The following is a 22,004-nucleotide window of genomic DNA, read 5'->3' as shown; positions in this document are numbered from 1 at the left end:
TAACCATTAAATCAGGTTTTATCAAGTCGGTGACGCGCTTTCAGAGAGACAAGAGGGAGAAACTGAATAAACCTCCCAAACTCCCACGCTGGGGCTGCTGGGCTGGATTTGGGTGACATGGAAATAACCAAAAAAGGGTTTGTCTCAGTGGCAAGCCTCCCAGGGTGATGCTGCCCCACCAGCAGGTTGCAGGAGCCTTTGCTGGATGCTGCCGTGCTGCTTCCATGCGCCGCAGTCAGCTTTTGGGTTGGCAGAGGCGCTAAATACTCATTTCAGCTAATAAAGATGCCCGGTAATGTCATATTACAGGGCTGGCGAGCTCCCAGCAAATATTATGGTGAGGCTTTGTTTAATTAGAGGGTTCTCAGGCAGTCGCAATTTCCTCCTCATAATGGGGAAAACAAGCTGGGTTTAAAAGTTTGGGCTGGCGGCAAACCCTGCTGAGGCTTGGCCATCCTGAGAGCCAGTTTCCCAAGGGCCCTCAGCTGCTGCAGGAGCTTTGCCCCCAACTCCTATGCTGATTTTTCTTTTTTTTTACGTTATTTTCTCATTACTAGTTGCCATTTTTTGGTTGCCCCTCCCTAGCCTGGGTGCTGGGGCCAGGTCTCCCTGCTCTCCTTACTCCTTTGTTGCCATTCCAGCAATGCCTTTGCCAAGGCAAGGACATTCCAGTCCCCAAAAGGTCTCATCTGCATCTGCTCCAAGAGGTACAACATCTCTGAGAATTACTCAACCCATGGAAAGGGCTTTTCAATCCTTCCCCTCCCTGCACACCTCGGTGATGAGACACAAACCGAGATTTTTAGGGCAAATTAATTTTGTCATTACTGGAATCCAGTTTCCCTCCTGACATGAATGCAAATGGGAAAAGCACACCAAGCTGCATGCCAGGCACGGGTGCTCCAGTTCATTGTCATTAGCAGGAATGACTTCATTAACAAGTGGGAACCCAGGAAGCTGCCCCCACACTTGTCTTGAGTTTGAGAAGCAGCAGCAGCAGCAATTCCAAGGGCCATGGCCATAATGCCAAGCAGCTGGGACACAAAGCATTTGCATTTCCTACGGGGAAAGTTTTATCAGCTTTTCTTAATGACAGCTCTGTAGATTTTGGGTCACAGACATGTGCTGCAGGGGAGCAGGCAGCACCATTCAAGCACCAGCTCAGCTCAAGTCCCTGTGCTGGCATGCCCTGAATGCTGGCACATCATTCACCACTCGAGCTGCCTGTGCTGCAGGTACAGCACCAGCTCATTCATAAGCCTCAAGAAATATCGTTGTGTGAAAATGTAATAAAAATTATTCAGCTAATCTACTTTAATAACCCAACTTCGGGGCCTCTCTGTGCTGCAGACAGTATAATCATTTCTAAAATATGAGCTGTCATTTCCCATCAGTGCAAGGGAGGCAGAGGAACTCGGCACCCGACTTTATCGGGGCCTCTAATTCACCAGCCTCAGGCCTGTGGAGAGTGAGGCAGCATTCCAGAGCTGGTGGGCTGCCCTACCCTCCCATTCCCATTTATGGTCCCTGCCCTGACCCTCAGGATGCTCCAGGGGATGGGGGTGATGCAGGGGGACCTCCAGGACTCATCTCCACAGCACAGGGATGCTGAGGATTTCCACCTCCTCAGGAAGAAAATGCTGCCACACTGTGACAGTTGTGCACAGCAATTTTTATGGATCAAGGATGAGTAAAATGTATCAAAAAAATCCGTAAAAACATCTTAGTGTGTACAAAACTCACCGTTGAATATAAAATATTTTAATAAAAATATTCCGCAGAATCAAATCTGCAAACTTTTTAAGTTAAAAAAAGATTAAAAGTGCCTAAAATATCATCATGCCTAACAAAAATACAGATCCTGCAATCACAAAGTGCCGTAACACATCCACTCGTCTCAATTTGTGCAGAGGGAGCTGCCTGGCACCACCAGCACTCATGGAAATGCCCAGGGATCCCACTGGCAAGGTGACAGCCAGGGAATGGGGGTCATGAGCACCCTCAGACACAGATACCCCCAAGGTGGTGTGGGCTGGCACAGGAACCTGCAGCAGCTCTGCAGTGACAAACAGGAGGCCTCACTGGTACAGGACCTTCACACAGAAGGTCTCCTCGTTCTTGTCCTCATGGTCATTGATGTGGATCAGGATCTCCTCCTCCCCCACAGTCTGGCTCGGGGCGAAGCGCAGGCCGATGGTGTACACCTCCCCTCCAGCCACCTGCAGGAGAGAGGGCAGGAGGAGGCAGCAGGACCTGGCCAGCCCCTTCATGTGCCCACCTTCCCCCAGCCAGGGTGGCCCTCAAGGCCAGCACCCACCCAGTGTCACCTGGTCTGGCCAGATGAGGGGCCTGACAAGGGGGGAGTGCTGGCAGCAGGACGTACCTCAAAAGAGTCCTCCTTGAACTGCAGCAGGTCAGGGCGGTTGGTGCACAAGAAGTAGAGGCGGGGTGAGGGGTAGGGGTTGGTGTAGGTGATGCGCTTGTTGCAGCCTTTCCCACCTCCCGCAGGCAGAGAGATCTCAAAGGCCTGTGGGGCAAGCAGGGGTCCAGGTGGCAGGGTGGGCAGCAACAACAACGGGCACTCCCCAAAACCCAGCACAGAGAATTGCCTCCCACACACTGCCCTCCCCTCCCACACCTCACATCTGCCCTGCCAGCCAGCAGAAAGAACCCACCTTTGATCAAAAGAAGCAACAATTAATTATGAGTGTGAAGGACAAAGGGCTGGGAGAGCAGCAGAGACAAGCCAGCTCCTCCTCATTCCCAGGAAGAGCTGTGGTGCTCAGACAACTAGATGAACTTGATGACCCTGAACAGCCCCTTCCAGCCCCAACTACTCTGATTCTCTTAACACCTCATAGCACAAGCAGCATGTGGCAGGACAATGGGACATTGGTGTAAATGCCAATCTGAACCTTTCCCAATACCAAGAGGTTCAGGAAAACATTTTTAGAAGGAACACATTAGCCAGGAAATCTAATTTTCTGTCTTTGAGGCAAGGCCTCTGCCAGCACAGCGCTAATCGAAAGCAGCATGCTGCAGCTCTAATTTCACAACTGGGAATACTTCCGAGCTGCCGCTCCTCAGCGTGGGGCTGCCTCCAAAACAGCCTAAAAGACATTCTACCAGGGGCTTCAGTGAGATTATTCAAGTACCCCAAGGGCTAAATGTGTGTTTATGATGGCAAGCACCAAAAAAAACACAGATGGAAAGAGAGGAAGAAGCAGGAGACAGCCCCAGGTTATGGGCTGAACTGCAACCACTGATGCAGCACCATCACCACATTTCACAGTGGCGAGAGCTGCCGTACCTTGGAGATGAGAGGCTGCCTGCAGGACAGGCAGAGCAGCCAGGAGGACACCAGCTGGTGGGACTCCACATCCACCAGGTTGAGGTAGATGAACTTGCTGCCAGCCCGCCGTGGCCTCACACCGATGTACAGGTCCTGAACGCCATTGGCAGGCAGGAGGAAGGCACCGTTGGGATCCACCTGTGGAACAACACCTGGAGGTACAGCCACCCACAACGGCTGAGAACAGCCCTGAAAAGTCCAGCTTGGAGCACCAATTAGACCCAACTGCTCTTAAAAACCTGTACCCCTATTCCATCACTATTGAATCCCATACCTTCCAGCCCCAGGAATACTCTGGGACAAATTCAGGTCAGGAAGGACAAGAGCCACTCGGGAACATCCAGGGCCTCCCCAGCCCAAGGGTTGCACGACACAGGCTTTGCCTGAGGAGCCTTTGCCTTTCCTTTACAGGACAGCAATGGAGTTTTTCTGCCTTTTATTATTCACATTTCCAATTACGGACGAACGAATTCTAAAGAAATTGAGAGTCTTCAGACAGTCTCATTAACGCAGATAATTTGCCCTCCGGGGTTTCGCGCCAATGATCCTACACATGACAACTCTAATCAAAAGATAATTATCACAAACGCTTTACGGCTCTCAGTTGTTCACAGTTCCATGTGGGTTGCCTTTTGCTTTCTGGAGGGGGTTTCTATGGGCTGACTCAAGCCAGCCAGCCCCCAGCCCACCACGGGGGTTACCTCCAGCTCCTGGGGGTGGGAGGGGAAGGCGCGCACCCTCCGCGGGGCCGCGGTGCCGCGCAGCAGCAGGGAGAGACGTGTGAGCTGTCCAGCCGTGCAGGCGACGTCCAGGCGCTGCAGAGAGTGCAGGTAGAACTGCCAGATCTGGACAGGTGCTGCCAGCCAGGCGTCCCTGTGCACGGACAGACGGACAGGGCTTGCCACACGCCATGCGAGTCAACGTTCCCCACCCTTTTGGGGGTACTGCTACTTACGTATAAATAGCAACAAAGAATTTTTTGATCTGCGGGCTTGGTCCTCCGGCTACTTTGAGAAAGATGTCCTGTGGCTCGCCAGGCCCCTGCATGACAACAGAGCATTGTCCCAGCAGTTGACCAGCTAATGAGGACCCCAGGGGTGTCTTCCCATTAATGGGGGAGCTACCACAACTCCCTTACGAAAGCAGATGCTTTTGGTGCCTCGTTAAACTACGTTATTAAGTTATTATACAGCTTGGCTCAGCTCTCCCAGTATTTTTAATTACAAAAGAGGATACAAATGACTATCGCATTCCAGGTCTGTATCTGTAATCAAATTTTGGCAAATTTTCCACAAGTTTTCTAACAAGCCCTAATCCAATTACCATACTAACGCATTTCCGCAACAGCAATTAGCAACTATCCCTCGTTGCCATTTGCATGGACTTGCCCAAGTTTATTTTTCCCTTCCACCTCTTCCTGCTGTGGAGCCAGCCCAGGAAAGCCTCCTGCTTCAGGAGGGAGTGGGATGGTGCAGGGCTGGGCTTGGAGCTGCCCCTCTACTCTAGCCTCCTTCAGCAGGGACAGGCTTTGCTGTGCACCCCAAGGACACGCCATCCCCCCACCCACTGCCAATGGCTGCGGATACCCCAAGCAGCAGAAAGCCCAACAAAAGGCTGCTTTTCCCCAGCATCTGAATCATCTGGTACTTGCTCAAAAGAACAAGCAAGTACAGGCTGCTGCATGATGCGATAAGGGGCAATGCTCAGCCTCCCCCGCCAAAACAACACAGCTCCTTTTAATTGGGAATAAAAAGCAATTCCAGCTTCATTGCTGCCACCGTGTCACTGCCATGCAGGGATGCTCTGCGGTTGCACCCACATCAGCAGCTCTCTGCCAACTCAAACAATCTGCAGGAGAAAGACAAGAGGAGAAGCGATGCCCAAGTGTAGCATACCAAGGATTTGGTCTCACAAATGATGTCGGGGTCACTGCAGCGAACAAACATCTCAGGCTGCCCTCCCGGCACCCCCACTGGTGTGCCTGTGGACAAGGGACCAAGGAAATCACCTTCAGCTTTTGCTCTACCTGTGCCTCTCCCCTGTGCTCCAGGCAGCTGCACACAGAACCCCTCAAACCTGACTACCAGCAAACCACACAAGTGTGAGGCTGTAGGGAATTCAGGTTGAAGTTAACAGAGAAAATGGATGAAGAGCAAGCAAGGAGCCCAGGGCCATGAAGGCGTGAGGAAGCAGCAATGTGCTCTCTGAATGCTGCTGTGCCTCCAGAAAGGCTCCATGAACTATGGATGATGACTAACAGGGAAGAGCCCAAGGCATGCCACAGACTCACCAGGGAGAGTGTGCCAGGGAGGCAGCCGAATGGTTTTCTTCAGGAAGGTGAGCTCTGGGTGGTAGAAGCGAAAGGTCTGATCCACCACATGGGGCTGTGGCTCCACCTTCACCCTCAGGAGTGCAATGGGCTTCCCCCTGCTCACCTGGAAGGAGACCTGTCCCGGGGGCCAGCAGGAGAGGGCTGCAGTTTTCCACTGATTCTGCTCCTCCCATGCAGCCCCACAAGCAGTGTTTCACATGGCTCCCTAACCTGGATGAGCTTTGTCTGCTTGGCCCCACTCTTCCCAAAGGAGTGAGCGTTCTCATTGGCACCAGTGCCCAGCCCAGCTGGCCCCTGTGGGGTGAAAGAGTGAGTTCCCTCAGGGTGCAGCATCACTGTGACTGCTGCTGCTCCCCATGGCTGTTCCAGCCTGCTCTGCAATAGTAACCACAGCCAAGGGGAACACTTCAGACCAGGAACAGCTCAAAGCAGGGGCCCGTGCCCACCTGTGCTGCAACCACGGCAGGGTCTGCAGAGAAGGTCTGGTATTTGAAGGGGATGTGGACAGTCTCACTGGGGCGCAGGTAGACCTGAGGCTTGAGGTCCTCACGGAGATGGAACATGTCCTCTTCCACCGGTGTAACACTCTTGGTCAGCTCCTTGAAGTGACGCCACTCCCTCGGGTCCAGTATGACACTGGGGCAGCAAGCAGCAGAGATGCTGGTGAGGACTGGGAGGGAGCTGGTACCACCCTGGCATCTCCCCACACACACAGGGGAGCCCCCACCTGAGCTCGGGGTGGTCGACCTCGATGGTCACGGTGTGCTGGACGCCGTACGGGTTCTTCAGGGCGAACTCGAAGAACTCAGCTGTCCCCAGCACAGCGTGGACAGTGCGGGTGGCTGTGATGGCCTGGCTGAGCATCTGGTAGATGCTCTCTCCCTTGATGTGATCCCGGTAGGAGTCGATGACCTGCAGGTCCCAGGCACACTGCTTTGGCCAGCCCTGCCCAGAGGGAAGGAACCATAAGCACAGAGACACTGCAGGGGTCTGGCCCCATGCCCTGCTGCCACCAGCACCCCCGTGCAGCCACACCAGCACCAGGAGGACATGGCCTCAGTGAGGGTGACCAGGGGCCAGGCTCACTTCTGGCCGGCGACTGCGCAGTGCGGCCTCCAGCTCGTTGTCCACATCCACCAGCCTCCGTGCCCACACCGTCCTCCTGCCTGTGGGGAGAGACCACCATGGCACCAAGGAAGGACCCCCAGGTACTGCAGCTGCAAGAGCAATACTGCAGGGCTGGAAAGGGAAGCACCAGAGGGGCAGCTGACCCACAGCTGGCACTGCAGCAGCAGAGAGCCTGCCCACCTCAACCCACAGGGGGACAGGCCAGGCCCCAGCAGGACTCACCACCTGGAGTGTTCAGGGAGTACCCCCTGCCACCTGGGGTGGTGACAGTGCTGTCTGCTGCAGTGGCAATGCAGGAATGGGACGGCAGCTGCCCTGGGGTCTCCTCGCATGGGTGACCTGCCACAAGCAGAGACAGCAGTGAGTGGAAACCATCCATTTTCATTGTTATAAAATCTACTGCCAATTTTTACCTCCCTGCAGCTCAGCTCAGCCAATTTACACAAGCAGGAGAGAATATCTGGAAACCAGTGATGTCCTAAGAGCCCCACATGCTCCCCAGAGCCTGTTCTGTCACACAGTCACCTGCTCAGGGATGGAGCAGCACTGAGAGCACACACCATCCTGAGCCCCTCACCAGCTCTTGCTTTCATTTCTGAGTTCTGCCTCCCCCTGCATGGCCATGTGCTGCTGCATCTCTCTACTCCCACAAAGGCTGTGCCAAGTGGAGCCACACAAGGCTCTAAAGCCACCAGGTATTTGCCCAGCCTACACATCCCACACCCATCCTTCAGGAAAGGGTACCAAGCTTTGCCATTCTGTTTCTAACAGTATTTTGAATTTTTTTTAAAAAAAGAGGATGGGAAAAACACCAATCAAAGGGCGGCTGCTGTCCTGGCGCAGCAGCTCTTTGTCAGGGTGTGAGTTAAACCACTCCCTGGGTTGAGGATCTCAGATTCTCCTTCCCAGGAGCTTATCGGCCCTTTGCAGGCAAAGTATGAAAATGATGATTTAAGATATCTTATATGGAGCTAATCTCTCCTCTGAAGATAAGATTTTAAAACCTGGAGTCACTGCACATTTACAGGACACAGAACTAAATGCATAAAATAAAAGCAGCCAGCAGGTTCTGGGAAAGATGATGTCCCTGGGTCTCACTCGGGAACAGCCCTGCACATCCTGCATGCCCCACCCCAGCCTTTGGGCCACACGAGCAGTGGGTTCTCAGCAATATTGGCCAGGCAGAGGTGCAGGCGGCCCCTCACGATTTAAGATATCTTATATGGAGCTAATCTCTCCTCTGAAGATAAGATTTTAAAACCTGGAGTCACTGCACATTTACAGGACACAGAACTAAACACATAAAATAAAAGCAGCCAGCAGGTTCTGGGAAAGATGATGTCCCTGGGTCTCACTCGGGAACAACCCTGCACATCCTGCATGCCCCACCCCAGCCTTTGGGCCACACGAGCAGTGGATTCTCACCAATATTGGCCAGGCAGAGGTGCAGGCGGCCCCTGACAGCCACACGGACCCCGAGGGGCCGCAGGGCGCCGTGCCGCAGAGCCTCCCGGCCCAGCACCGTCCCGTCCGCCTCGTACTCCGCCGTGGCCACCTCCAGCTCGTGGTAGGTCCTGACAGACGTCTGGCCCTGGCGCAGCAGGGGCTGGGCACAAGGCAAGGACAGACAAGGTGCAACGAGTTACTGGGGAGGCTGGTCCACAGGGGTCAAGGGGTCTGGGTGTCACCCTGTTCTTCTAAAGTTCTTCTAAGCGTTCTGATGTTTGCATTTTTGTAATGGAGTTTCTCACGCACTTTTCATGTAAATAATGATTGGTTTGCATTCCTTTCTGGAGGAGGAGAGAATTGATGGACTGTTGGTTTGACCAGTGTGGTTGGAGAGGTGGCAATTTCATCCTCCAATCCATGGTCACTTTTGGAATTCTATTTCTGGGTCTCGATATTTTTAAACCTTTTTGTCTTAGACATCTCAGGGTGTGAGTGTCGTTCATTTCATGTTGTATTGCAACATCTGGGTATGAATGGCACTGGATGTCCTGCCCCTGCAGGGCTTAGTGGTAGAATACAACCCAACCCAAGCTGCTGTCACACTCTCTCAGTGGTAGCACTTTACTGCCAGAGTTACAGGAAAGGGCAAAGAAAGTTAATGCTTTGTCATCACTTTGGAGGAAAAGATAACAAATCCTGTGATTAGGGGCTTGTCAAGCTGACACCAGATTTGGTTACACAGAGGGGCTGACATCATCTCTATTACTGAAGACACAAGGACAATGCAACAGCACCTCACTACAGGACCAAAGGGTGAGCTGGGCTCTTCCTTAGCACTCCACACAGGCAGGGGGCCCTTCAGCATTACCAGCCACAGGAAAAGACCTTCAATCTAACCCATACCTCCAGTTTAATGGCAGCAGACCCAAAATGGAGCAGGGAGTCTCCATCCCAGACGTCAATCTGGAGGCTGTGCTCAGCCAGGTACCGCAGGAACCAGCTCTGCTCCCCAGGCCTCAGGAAAGCTGGATCCACCATGTACTTCAGCTGCAAGCCTGGTGGTCCTGCAAGACACCACACTATCACAGACAGGGCACTTGGCTTGGTGGGAAACCTCAATGTGCACCTCACACAGCTGACACTGTACTCCTTCAAACACTGGATGTTTTGAATGTTTTTCATGATGTGCAAACCAGCAGAGGTTTGCTATTAACAGCAGCCCATCCCTTGGGCCAGAGGCAAGCCCTCATCCACCCAAGAGAAGAGAAGCAGCCCCACATGGATGCTAAAACCAGAGCTTACTGGTCAGGGTCCCATCCTCGTTGACACGGACAAGAAGCTGTGCAGGCACAGCCAGCCCAGCTGCCAGTCCCCCATCCATGCTGACCAGCTGCAGCCGGGGCGTGGTGACCGGTGGGAAACGGTAGAACTGGAAGGTGAGGAAGACAGTCCTTGGCCATAGCCCCTCCACGCTGTCCTGGGCATCTCTAGATGAGAGAGAGAGGTTTGGTTTACTTGTGGCACAGCGCTGCCACTCTGTCATGAGCTACTCATGCATTTGGCACATGCCAAGAGGCAGAAGAACAGGAGAAGATTGGCAGCACCACAAGTATTTGGACTTCTCTGAAGACAGCAGCCATACGGTTTGCCTTAACTTCCCAAAAAGCTTTGTAATTCCAGCTGTCTCCTGCCATATGCTGTGATGGAGGCGCCCAGCAAAGACAGCGTGTTACCTTCCCACAGCACACTGCCAGCCATGGAAAAAACAGAAATGGGGCCTTATCCAGCCAAAGCCAACCCTTGGGTGCCAATTTTCCCACCTCCATTTGCATTTCTGGAGAAACCCTGCATTAATGAGCTCTGACGTCACATTGTGGCTCATGGATCCAATTTTAAAAAACTGGATTATGACTTAAAAGTGCCCAGGGAAGAGAAAAGTAGGTGCTAAAAGAAGAGGTACCTCTGCAAGGACATCTCCTGCCCAAGCAGGGAAGAGGGTTAGGGGAATTTGGAAAGGACTCTATCCAGAAGGCCTTTGGGATCTGCCCACACACAACCACGAGCTGCCATCCCACCTGCCAAAAGCCAGGAACTGCAGGACTATTTCATTGCCTTGCAGAGGGTCAGCTTCCTCCAGCCGCAGGTTGAAACTGCCCAGCTCCACTGGCTCTGAGATTTCCACTGGCTCCTGGTTGAGGTCCAGGATGTCTGGAAAGCCGGCAGCGTGCAGGCGCGCCAGCGCGGCACGAGACAGGGACACGTGGGAACTGATGGAGAAATAGGGGTGAGCTCCACTCATGGGGGACCCTGGCAGCCCAGCTGATGGGGCCACCTGTGGAGGGGCAGCTGAGCATCACCTGCATGCCTGCAGCCCCACAGCAGCCATGGGCAGCTGCAGAGGGGTGAAGGGCAGTGCCTGCAGCTGCTCGCTGGCACAGGGCTCCGCGTCCGGCGAGCCCAGGACGGCCTCCAGGTGGGTGATGCCCCCATCCTGCTGCAGGGTCTGGCCTGTGCTCCGTGGTGAGGCCACGAGCTGGGACACTGACAGCTGGGGAGAGAGCAGCAAGCGTGAGCAGCCACAGCCCCAAGGCAGCCCCTTGAGGCAGGCTTGTGGCAGGCTGAGCCAGCAGCCCCTCTGTGCTAAAAAAGCTCAGCCACCACGTGCCCCAGTGTTGTCATTCCACCAAGAAGTGTTACAACTTGGCCACACAAGGGTTTGCACCTCTGCTGCCATTTCCCCACTGCTCGCACCCTGGCAAGAAGAGGGATGAGCACATGCAGCAGGAAGATCAAACTGCTTAATGCAGCCTTATGAGGCATTTCATTTCATCAAAAATATTTGCGTGCATTGATTCCTGCATCAAGATATAAAACAGCATAAAGAGGGCTCTCAGTATTCACAGCTCTCCTTAAATCCTGGGAGCTCTGCACGAACAAGCCGTGTGTCTCTGTCAGCACATACCGGGGACAACAGCACCCAACAAATCTGGGCTGTCAAAAACCAGAGCTGCCCTCACTCCTGTGGTATGAAAAGAGCACAGGGAATCTCTCCCAGCATATCACAGACAGGAGCTGGTTTGCTGCCTGGAGTTGAGGACACTTGGGGCCTCTTGGCTACAGCAGACAGGAAAACAGGCAGGGGATGGGTCCAGAAGCACATCCTACATGTGGGCCATCCCCTGGGGAATGCTGCTGCCCACCACCCACATCCACTGGTGCATGTGGCACTTACCCCAGGTCCCCGTGGGGAGACTGGCACTCTCTGTGGGGCTGGCACTCCTGTGGAGAGGGACAGGAGAGATGCTGTAGAGGAGCCAAAACCCCCAAGCCCCATAACTGCAGCTACACCACTGCCACCAAACTGCCCTGTCCTCCCACCAGCCCTTTTCAATTTTAGGGGCGAAGGCAGCGCAGTGAAGCAGTTTATCATCACCCAAACAGTTCTTTTGACTTATTTCCCAATAAGACTGCTGCTTGGGGGTTAACACAGCACATCTCCAGCTCCATCCGTTATTTTGCCGTGAATCAGGCTAACTCTGCCACAAACAACAGCTCCCCCATCCCCTGACAGCGCCGCGGTGCCTCACGGCCACGCCGTGCTGCCTAAGTGGGATGCTTAATGAGACGTGAAAGTTTAGGATACTTAAGGTTCTCATCGCTTCTCTGTTATTTTTTGTCACTCCCTTCAACTGCTGGAGCATTTGTGCCCCGAAACGGTGGGAGCTTTATCCTGTTTATATTGGGCTGCTCTCTCGAGCCGGCACAGCTGAGCTCGCTGAGCCGTGGAGCCGCGGGTCCTTCACAGCAGAGCAGGGGCACAGATGTTCCATCTCTGCACCCACGTGATGCTTAGACCTCAGTTTGCTTTCTCCCACCACATATATCCCAGCTATTCCATGCTGGCTGCTGTGTAAAGGAAACCACTCCGTTTCCCTCATGCCTAAAATATTGTTTCCTTCCAGTCAGGATGGCTTTGGCTGGCGTTAAGAAGAGGATGGACAGGTACAGCAGCAACACCAGCATCTGAGCTGACAGATGAAGCTCTTGGCCTCCCCTGGGCCAGGCAGCAGCACGTTTCTCAACAGAGCTCTACAAAAAGTTAACCCAATATTCTCTTCAGCACCTTGGAACACAGGCTAGAGAGGCACAGCTCTGGGACCACCACTGCACTTGTAAGCGCTCCCTGGTGCCATAAGCCCCCTGGAGCTGGGAAATGCCAGGGAGTTTGCCCCTGAAAATCACCTTGATGGGGATCTCCCCTCACCAGAGACACAGCCCACAGCCCAGCACACTCCCCCAAGCCAGAGCACTCCAGACCACCACCAGGCTGGAAGCTCAGTGTCAGCATTTGCTCTCCTCTCCCCTCACCACACCACAACTCCATCAGCATCCCAGCCACCCACAGCTGAAAGGCATCAGGAAAAACTTTTCAAGCAGCACCAGGAAGGTACCAGTCATGATGCAGCCTGTGCTGCAGGGAGATGAACCCCACATCCCCTGACATCACGAGACCCCTTCATTTGCCACTAAAGCTTTCCTCACCAAAGCCCCTCCCAGCAGCAATCCTGGCTCCTCACCAGCAGAAACACAGGATTTGTCACAGCAAAGCCAAGGTGCCACTGCCATCTCGTGGTTCCACAGCACTGGAACCAGCACGGAACAGCAACCCACTGTAATGGGCATTGCCTGGCCTGTGGGCTGACACTAAATGGCTCATCAGAGAGCTGGGGAGATATGACACACACTGAAACACTGCCTGCTGTCTGAAGCATCACCCCGAGACACAGCTGGGACCCCAGCAGGAGCAGCACTGCAAAGAAAGGGGAGTTTGCTTCCCACCAATCACAAAACGGGGATGAGAGAGAAACAAGCCAAAGAGGATTTTTAGGAGCACAGTGCATGGACACAACCTCATGCCCAAACTCAAGCCCACATTTTTCCTTTCATCTCCAATAGAGCAGAAGGGTGCTGGAACCCCAAACAGAGTCTCCCAAACTACAGACAGATGCACCTGTGCACATGCACAGATGCTGCCTGCTCTTCCCCAGTCAGGCACCAACACATTCTGCACACATCAACCCAACCCAGGCTGCTGTCACACTCCCTCAGTGGCGGCACAACCAAATTAGTTTTCCCCAGCCTATGACTGACATCTCTCTTGTCTGGAGAGACTCTGAGTCCAGAGAGAGGAGCAGCAACACCTGCAGTGAGAACGTGCTGCTCGTGTTGCCACTGCACCCAGTGACCCAGAATGGGAGCAGGCTGGGGCAGTGCTGGCAGTCCCTGGGGATTTTGCACATGGCTCAGCAATACTATCACATGGGAATTTTTGCAAGTTAAAAAGTAAGAGCTGAATTCAACTTGACAAAATCTTGCTTCACTCCAGTAATTCATAACTAGCTTGCTGAAATTCACTAAAGTCTTGTTTTCTCTCCCGAGCAGACACCAGTGCCACACTCTATATTTTAAATGTCAGCGATCTGGAAAACACTCACTCAGCGATGGCGTAGGAGGCTTCTTCGACTCGTCCCTGTCTTTACATAGGATCTCTGCAGCAGTTACAAGATGTTCTTCCGAATCAGTGGAAACATGGAATTGGACAGTCCCAGACTCCACGTGCTTCCCCTGAAGCTGGCAACAAAAATGCTTTCAGACAGCGCAGTACACGCAGCCTTCCTCGTGCCTCCAACAGCAGCTCCCTCGCCCTGACACCGGAGCAAAGCTGCCAGGGGCCAGCACACCCTTACCTGCCGGGAGCTCGGTGGGGTCTGGTAGACCAAGGTTTGGCAGGGGCCACGGCGGGCACCGCCACGCAGGGGCAGGATCACATCCGTGTCAGCGGTGCCCGGGACGGGGCTCCAGACAGCCCAGCGCACCGAGCGCATGTCGGCCGCCTCGCTGCGGGCACTGCCCGACAGGGCCTGGGGGTGGGGAGCACAGTGAGCACCAGGCAGCCCCACCTCACTGCCAGCACCCCCACCTCACTGCCAGCACCCCCACCTCACTGCCAGGCCTCAGGAATGGGTGCTGCCAGACAGGCGGTGCCTCTCATCCCCCACCACACCTCCTCACACCTGGCTCTGGCACCAGCTCTTCATCCCATCTTCTCCCACTCTAGAGACATTTCACTTTCTAGGACCTTATACCCCTCCCTCAAGCAGCTGCACGTAGGGATACATGTTGGACCCCCAGCCCTGGCAGAGGGGAAAGGTTTCCACTTACCCAGCACATCCACAGCCTCCCTCAAACCGAAGGAGGGGAACAGATACAAGAGAGGGCTCTGCCAGCACCCACCCTCCCCCTCACAGCTAATTATGGCACTGAGGACAAGGACAAGGTGATCAGCTTTGCAAGCAGCTTTGGGATTAACCACTCTGCCCCAGGGCTGCACCACAGGGACAGGCTCCACTGCTGCCCCAGACAGCACTCCCCACAGAGCCAACAGATCTTCCTCTGGAACCCCTCTGGAACTCCGTGGGACCTTGGGCTTCAGCTTTCAAGGGAATCAAACCCAACAACAACTTCCAACAGCACAGCTCAGTGACTCCCTTCTCAGTACAAATCCCTCTGGCCTGGCACAGGCATCCTGCTTTACGAATGCCCATTTCCCCTACTTTGGCTCTGGACAGCTTAACAAGAGGCATTTGCCACATTTTCAATGAACATCTTAGCAGGACGATTAAAACCTCCTAACAAACACTTGGCAATCGATTCAGCCAGCCAGGAGCTGATGGCTCCAACAACACAAAGTCTCTGGAGGGGATACACAGAACTCACTGAGCTGGGTTTAACCTGCAGAAAGGTTAAACTAAGATATGAGTAAACGATCAGTAAGTAGGTGAGAGTATATTGACTGAAGAGACTACCCTCAGAGATTTCTCCTGCCTTTGAGAACAGTTTGAGAACATCAGGCTGAAGCACCCAGAAAAACCTCATCATTCAGGGCAAAAACAAAACAAAAAAAAAGGAGCAGGATGGATTAAACTCTTTTCAGCATAAATGCCAAATTCTAAAGAAAAGCCTTTTTGATATTACAAAAAAGCTGAAATTTTCCAAATTAGCTTGCCACAACACTATGGAAATACTGCAGGCTACATTCCTGCATCTACGTATAAACAGTGGAGAAATGCAACCACATGTTATTAAAATAATTCACCAAGCCATGCAGGTTGTTTTGTGCAGTGCTGAGGAAGGCATCCACACACTTTGCAGGGCCCTGCATTACACAGCACAGCCACCCAACAAGGAGCTACTGTGACCTGGAGAAGCAGGATGGTGAAATGGTCAGAGGAAAGAGCTCTCAGCAGGGCTCACTCCTCCAGAATGGATCCCTGCTCTTTCACAGGCACAGACACACACACTCAGCCCTACCTTGCCACCAGCTCTCCCCGTGCTGCAGAAGACATACTCCAGCTGGAAGCAGACCCTGAATGCCGGGTGAGGCACCATTTCACTCAGCTGGATGCGGCTCCTCAGCACTAGGGCTTGACCATCCCTGTGCGGGATAGAGGGGTGGCTGTGAGAGACACCCGAGGCAGGAGAGAAGCAGCAGCAGAGGAGGTCCCCCTTACCTGGCTCCAGAGCTGGGCACCCCCTGGCAGCGACCTGGTGACAATTCTGCTGCTGGCACCAGCACAGCTACCTGCGGTGCCCGGACGAAGCGCAGGCCGTTGTGGACGCCGACGTGCAGCCGCCGCTCCCGAACCACCACCTCCTCACCATCTGGGGCACTGTTAGCCTGTGACAGGAATGTTTGACACCTTGGGCAGCACTCAGGCAACCCTTCAGAAACTCAAAAAACAGGGCCTATTCCCCCAGCAGATGATGGATATTAAAATCTTTTGTCTTTATGGCAGAGTTGGTGCAAATCTGGCAAGAAAGGACCTGGCTGGTGGCTGCCACTCCAAAGGGAAGGACTCGATACACACTGCATCTCATCTCTGCATTTCATCCACAGCAAAGCAAACCCAAATTCTGTTTATGAGTGTCTGGATGTTCAAAACAAAGCCCACACAGAGCACACACATACTAATCCAGTAGCGAAACAAGCTAAAGGGCTTCCACAGCAAAAAAAAAAAACATTGGAGACTCTAAGAGAAACAAATGCATGAATATCACTTACCTGACACTCTTCACCCCACCCATAATTCCAGACACTAGAATTACTGCTCTACACTGTGCCTTCCCCTGCCCCAACAACATTGGCAGTACCTAGAATGATGGAATCACAGAATGGTTGGGATTGGAAGGGACCTGAAGCATTATCTTGTTCCACCCCCAACTGTGGGACCCTTCTACAAGAGCAGGTTGCTCCAAGCCCCGTCCAACCTGGCCTTGGACACTTCCAGTGATGGGGCAGCCACAGTTTCTCTGGTCAACCTGTGCCAGGGTTTCACCACCCTCACAGCACCCTACTTACCTGAAGTAAGCGATCACTGTTCAGTAAATCCAGCAGTTCCTCCTCAAACTCCTCCAGGGAAGGGTACAACTGGATGGAAAGCCGCTCCAGGTAGCAGGTGACCGTCTTCATCAGCCGGGGCTTCTGCAAGCAGTCTCCTGAAAGACAAGGTGGTGGCCACAGGTTTCCCAAGCAAACAGAAAGCCACCACTGCTGTACTGGGGTGATCTGCAGTGCCAGCAGTGGCTCTGCCCACTCAGCTTCTGAGTATGGGCCTGAACACGTGCAGGGACTCAGCTGCTTTCAAGACCTTGCACAGCTTCAGTACCAACAGTTAATACCCCAAAGCTATCAGCAATAGGTTTTCCAGGCAGGAAGCTGAAGAACAATTCAGCTGAAGAACTCTGAGGAATTTTTTACCCTCTGAATCTTCAGCTCACGTACTTTAATTGCATAAGCTCGAAGGGCAATGTGCCATAAGGAGAGATTAACAAAAGCCATGTGGGCAAGAGCTCATCCCCCCAAACCTGCCAGGCCCCAGCGATGCTGAAACCACCTCCGAGGAGTTTAAACAAGCTGCAAAAGCTCTTTTTAAGATTCTGCTGAACGACTGTAATTAAACCAACCATCACTTATCCCTAGCAGCTTCCCAGGAGCAAAGCAATTAATGGACAGGGAACTGACTGAGCCATTTTGACAGATTCCAGACTGAGCTCTGAGCATGAGGGCTGTGGCCCCACACAGGGGGGATGCTCTAGACAAGGGGAGACACTGAAGATAAACCACTGTGCTGCCACAAATCCCCTCTCAGTGCCCTCCTGCCCTGCCCACAGTGACCCACTGCCTTAAGGCAGGAGCAGCACAAGCAGAGGGAAAGGGAAAGAGCCCTTACCTGTGTCTCCACGTGCCGGCAGCAAGCCAGGAACAGTCTGCAGCCCAGATATCAGCAGGTTTTCAGGAAGTAGGTGAAATATTGCCTCCAGGGGCTGGTGGGACTTCAGGCCATACTGCAGGTGGCTCTTCTCCATCACTGTCATGTATTTGTTCTCTGAAGAAAACATCCCAAAATGACCAAAACTGGGAAAACAGCTTCACAGCCCCAATGTTGAATGAATCTGTGAGTACACATGCCAGAAGTAAAGGAAAACCTGTGTTTGTCCAGCCAGGCCATTCCCAGCTGGCAGTAAGGCACATCCACTGAGCAGTACCAGGTCACAGACCATGCCTCACATGAAGCAGATACATACAACACACATTTGGGTAAGAAAAGCCACCAAGAAGAGACTGAGATGCCACCTCTGGTTGCTGCTTACTTTCCACAGGGTCCTGGAAGCGTGGGTGCAGTAGGGCACGTGGTGTCCCATGGTACAGCTTCAGCCTGAAAGCAAAGAGCATATGTGCAGCAGTCGGTAAATCCACCCTGAAGCACATCTCCTTCTTCCATTACATCTCCATCTTCCACAAAGCCCCTGCTCAGCAGCAAAACCCACCCAACCCACTCTAGAAAAGCCCTTTAGGGAAGGGACAGGCATTCCTTCCAAACCCATCACTGCTTCCCCAGAGTGAAGAATTCCATGTTTCTAAATGCTGGCTCTGTTTCTGCAACCCCAGGACCACTCTTCTCCCCCCACCAAAGCAGCCATGCACATTGCCACCTCAATTCTTAGTGTGACCTGTCCCACGGCAGCAGGGGAACCTACGCTCTGTCCTCAGTGGCCAGGTCTGTCACCTCTGATCCACCATGGAAGAGGGGGATGATTCCAAAGCCACAGGAAAGGTGCTGAGAGCCCCCATCCCCTTTCCCAGCTCTCTTTACCACTTCCACGACAGCAGCGATGCCAGGGTGGTTCAAGGAGGTGTGGAAGTAAACGACCTGGGACAGGAAAGGAGAGAGATGGGCTGTTTCAGAGCTGGCAGTGGCAGATGCAGGCAGAACAGTGCCTGTTGTGCTGGGACACTCAGTGGCACAACCAGAACATCCTTTAAACTTCCAGACAGAGCTAATGGCAAATCACTTCTGACACAGCTACAAAATCTCAGCCCTTAAGTCTCAAGCATCATCTTTTTCTTTTTAAACTTTTTTTTTTGTTGCCAACACCTGTTTTCCAGAGCAACTCCCAGGCTGCAGACCCCAAATGAACGGGGTGCTTCAATGCATCCCAGACCTACAGCATTAGAGCGGGAAAGAGGAGCTGGAAACCTTCCTGAAATGGGGAGGGACATGGGAGTAGCCTGGACCTAAGGGCAGGAGGGGACAAGACACAGGTCACCTCCCTAGGACAGAATTTAACGCTAGGTTCATCTTTCTATTAAAAACTCATTACCTCAGTGTTTCAGGGAAAATGTTTACTGCAATATAGGCTGTCAGGAAGGAATAACAGAGAGAGACATTCCCACATCAACCCTGGGACATAAATCGTTATTCCATTAGCCTTTATTGCAAGGTGCTGGATTAACGACCGCTGTGTCTGCAGAGCAAGGCTCACCCTGCAAAGGCACGGGGAGCCTGACAGGCAATGCCCTGTACCACTGAGGGCCCCTCCTGATTGCACACAGCAGTTTCTGTCACTGCATTCCTCTTCCCCAGACCCTGAGGACAAAACCCACCACGCAAGCAGACTCTGATCCCTGTCCTCAAACCTCCCTGATCTGGTGAGGCTGGAGAGCATGAACACAGCACACGCAGGCAGAGGAGCAGTGACTTTCCTCCTTACCTCACCTGTCACAAATCAGTTCCAGCTCCACCTGAACTGTTCCTAACAACGAGCTGCTGACTTTCCCACAGCTGAAAGATCCTACCCCACATGCAGATCAGCCCTCCCCTGTCAGACCCTGCAGGCAACACAATTCAGCCACCACAGTGAGGCTGCAACACAGTCCCCCAACACCCCAAAATTCCTTCCAACTGCTCCCAACATGCATGGCAAACACCCAGGAAGCCTGCAGACGCTGGGAATGTATTTGGAAAGGCAGCTCCTCCCAGCATTCAGCTCTCTCTGCAGTACTCTCTGCCCTAGTTTTAATCCATCCCTCTTCAAAACAGGCTGGGGTGGGACGGTACTGAAACACTTGGGAGAGAAACGCACACATCAACGCTGCTCAATGTTGCTGTTGATGTAAAGGAAGGACGAGCACAGGGCCCACCTGTGCTTCACTTCACCTGCAGCACTGAGAAGGTGGAAACAGAGCTATGAATTGGAAAACATGGCTCATGCTACGGGGCAGTGGGATCTCCCCATTAAGGGACACCCTGCTGGTATCAGCAGTGGGTGGAAGCACGGCTTTGGGAGAGTTTAGCTCCCAGATAAGGAGAGAGAAGCCCTGTGCAGGAGGGTGAGCATCTGCTCCTTCCCTTCCTTCCCACTTGTGAGGAAACACTGCTCTCTGCTGCCAGCTCCGAACACGGCAGGTGGCACTCGGTGGCACATCGCTGCTCCCACGGTGGCACCAGCCTCAGAGGAAACCCAGCACGCCACTTTCCCCAATAAACCATACACAAAGCTCAACAAACGGGCAGCGTCTGGGACGCACCCTGGCCAAAAGGGATGGAAAAGGGTTTGGTTGTGTGTTTTCCCCGACCCTCGGCAGCCCCCACCTCGTTGAACGTCGCCCTGGCCGAGCGCGGCGGGGCAGCGCTGGCCGCTCGCCAGCTGCTCCTCCACGTCCTCCCAAAGAAGTGGTGGTAGGTGGCATCAAAAAGGGACAGGCGCAGCTGGTACTCGGCTCCCTGCAAGGCACAACACACCAGCTTCGGGGACAGGCCAGCTCTGTGTCCCTAAGGCTCAGACACACTTTGGTAAGAGATATAGTTCCCGTTTTCTAAGGGATGCCCAAATCAGGCACGTGGTCACAGCTTCATGCATTGCTGCAGAACCTGCCTCCAAGCCAGAGCAAAGAAAAAGTGGGAAAATTGAGCATTAAGCATAGAATAAAGAGGCAATTGATGTTAAGTTGCTATCCAGAAAATTTAATTTATATATACTTAAACTAAGAAAAAACTAAATGAAAAATTAATTAAATGCTAACTCAGATTTACAGATAATATTGAAACAACTTAGTGCTTCTGGGAGATCTCCAGTTAGTTCCCCCCAAAACCACCTTGCTTTAAAAGCCATTATGGGGAGTTCAGGCCCATACACACGGACAGGAATGCCAAAAGGGACTTAGAAAAAAGATGGGGAGTGACTTTGTACATACACAGAAAGTGACAGAATAAGGAGGAGGGGGTGCTAAACTAAAAATGAGCAATTTAGGTTTGATCTTAGGAGGAAATTCTTCTTGTTAGGGTGGTGAGGCACGGGCACAGGTCATCCAGAGAAGCTGCGGCTGCTCCATCCCTGGAAGTGTTCCAAGCCAGTAGGTTGGAAAGAGCAACGTGGTCTAGCGGAAGGTGGCCCTGCCCAGGACAGGAGGGTGGAAGGAGACGACCTGTAAAGCCCCTTCCAACCCAAACTATTCCACGACCCCATGAAAGTGCGACTCGGCAGAAACAACGGGCGCAGCAAGACATTGCGGGGGTCCCCTCGCGGGGCCGATCGCCCCTACCTGGGAGAGGGCAGCGCCGTGCAGGTACTTGAGGGCGCAGCGGAGGGCGGCGGAGCGGGGCGGGGGCCGGGCCCGGCCCCGCTGCGGGTGCGGCGGCAGCGGCAGGTGCTGCCGGAACACCCGGTCCCACTCGCCCATCGCCTCCCGGGGGTCGCCGCTGCCTCCCGGCGCCAGCTAGGGCGGGCGCGGGGCTGGGACACCGGGGGACACGCACCCTGAGGGAACACAGCACACACGGACCGCGCACAGTCGGCGCACAGCCACACGTGGGTGGGGACGGCCGCTGCCCATGCCCGGCCCGCATCCGCCTGGGGATGCACACGGGTACAGGCAGGGCAGGGCCGCCCACGCACCGCCGGGCTCCCGGTGTGTGGGAGCGGGACTGGACCCAGCCCGGTCCCTCAGCGCCCGCGCCCCCCCGCTCACTCACCGCGCCCCGACGCCATCTTCTGGGCCCAACCAACAGCACGCCGGCCCGAGGGGGGGGATAGACGCGCTGCCGCCGCTCGCCGCCCCGCCGCCCACCTCTCGCGCCCCATCGCCGGCGGAAAGCGGAGACAGTCAGCGGAGAGACGATCTCGGAGCGATTCTGCACCGGCGCGGGACGTGGCGACAGGACGAAACAGACGGCGGCAGCGGCGGCCTCCCCCTTTCAGAGCGGGTGGTCGCGCCCGGCTCAGCATCGGGTTACTAGGGCGATGGTGCCGCACCGCGCGGGGCGGGTCCTCGAGCTGGGCCCGGCCTGCTCTGCAGCCAATGGGGACGGCGCAGCGCCCTCGTCATTTGCATGCGGCGCGAGA

At 53.9% G+C, this 22,004-nt stretch overlaps 1 protein-coding gene across 5 annotated transcripts; it reads right to left on the bottom strand.

The window, feature by feature from the left end:
* Positions 1 to 1,723: 1,723 nt before the first annotated feature.
* On the bottom strand, positions 1,724 to 21,993 carry NPHP4 (nephrocystin 4). Of its 5 annotated transcripts, none has more exons than XM_064397240.1 (29): positions 21,635 to 21,989; positions 21,205 to 21,419; positions 20,255 to 20,386; positions 18,360 to 18,532; positions 17,973 to 18,037; positions 17,552 to 17,707; positions 16,681 to 16,817; positions 15,833 to 15,999; positions 15,633 to 15,756; positions 14,009 to 14,182; positions 13,757 to 13,892; positions 11,494 to 11,540; positions 10,619 to 10,809; positions 10,337 to 10,528; positions 9,564 to 9,748; positions 9,165 to 9,325; positions 8,238 to 8,418; positions 7,035 to 7,151; positions 6,771 to 6,850; positions 6,412 to 6,629; positions 6,131 to 6,320; positions 5,895 to 5,978; positions 5,643 to 5,799; positions 5,248 to 5,333; positions 4,308 to 4,393; positions 4,090 to 4,225; positions 3,311 to 3,490; positions 2,384 to 2,527; positions 1,724 to 2,219 (listed from the first exon to the last, which is right to left on the bottom strand). In XM_064397240.1, exons 2-29 carry the CDS (start codon positions 21,340 to 21,342, stop codon positions 2,079 to 2,081), a joined length of 3,978 nt encoding a protein of 1,325 aa, XP_064253310.1. In that variant the 5' UTR covers positions 21,343 to 21,419; positions 21,635 to 21,989; the 3' UTR covers positions 1,724 to 2,078. The 5 variants fall into 5 exon arrangements, 4 of the variants coding, with proteins under 4 accessions (XP_064253310.1, XP_064253308.1, XP_064253309.1 ...); XM_064397238.1 differs by having other exon boundaries at positions 4,054 to 4,225; positions 21,635 to 21,988; XR_010350184.1 differs by lacking the exon at positions 5,248 to 5,333 and having other exon boundaries at positions 4,054 to 4,225; positions 21,635 to 21,991.
* Positions 21,994 to 22,004: the final 11 nt, after the last annotated feature.

The sequence above is a fragment of the Passer domesticus genome, chromosome 22, assembly GCF_036417665.1.
Source record: "Passer domesticus isolate bPasDom1 chromosome 22, bPasDom1.hap1, whole genome shotgun sequence".
NCBI lineage: Eukaryota > Metazoa > Chordata > Aves > Passeriformes > Passeridae > Passer > Passer domesticus.
The sequence above is the reverse complement of the archived record's forward strand: the minus strand, read 5'-3'. Positions and strand labels throughout refer to the sequence as shown.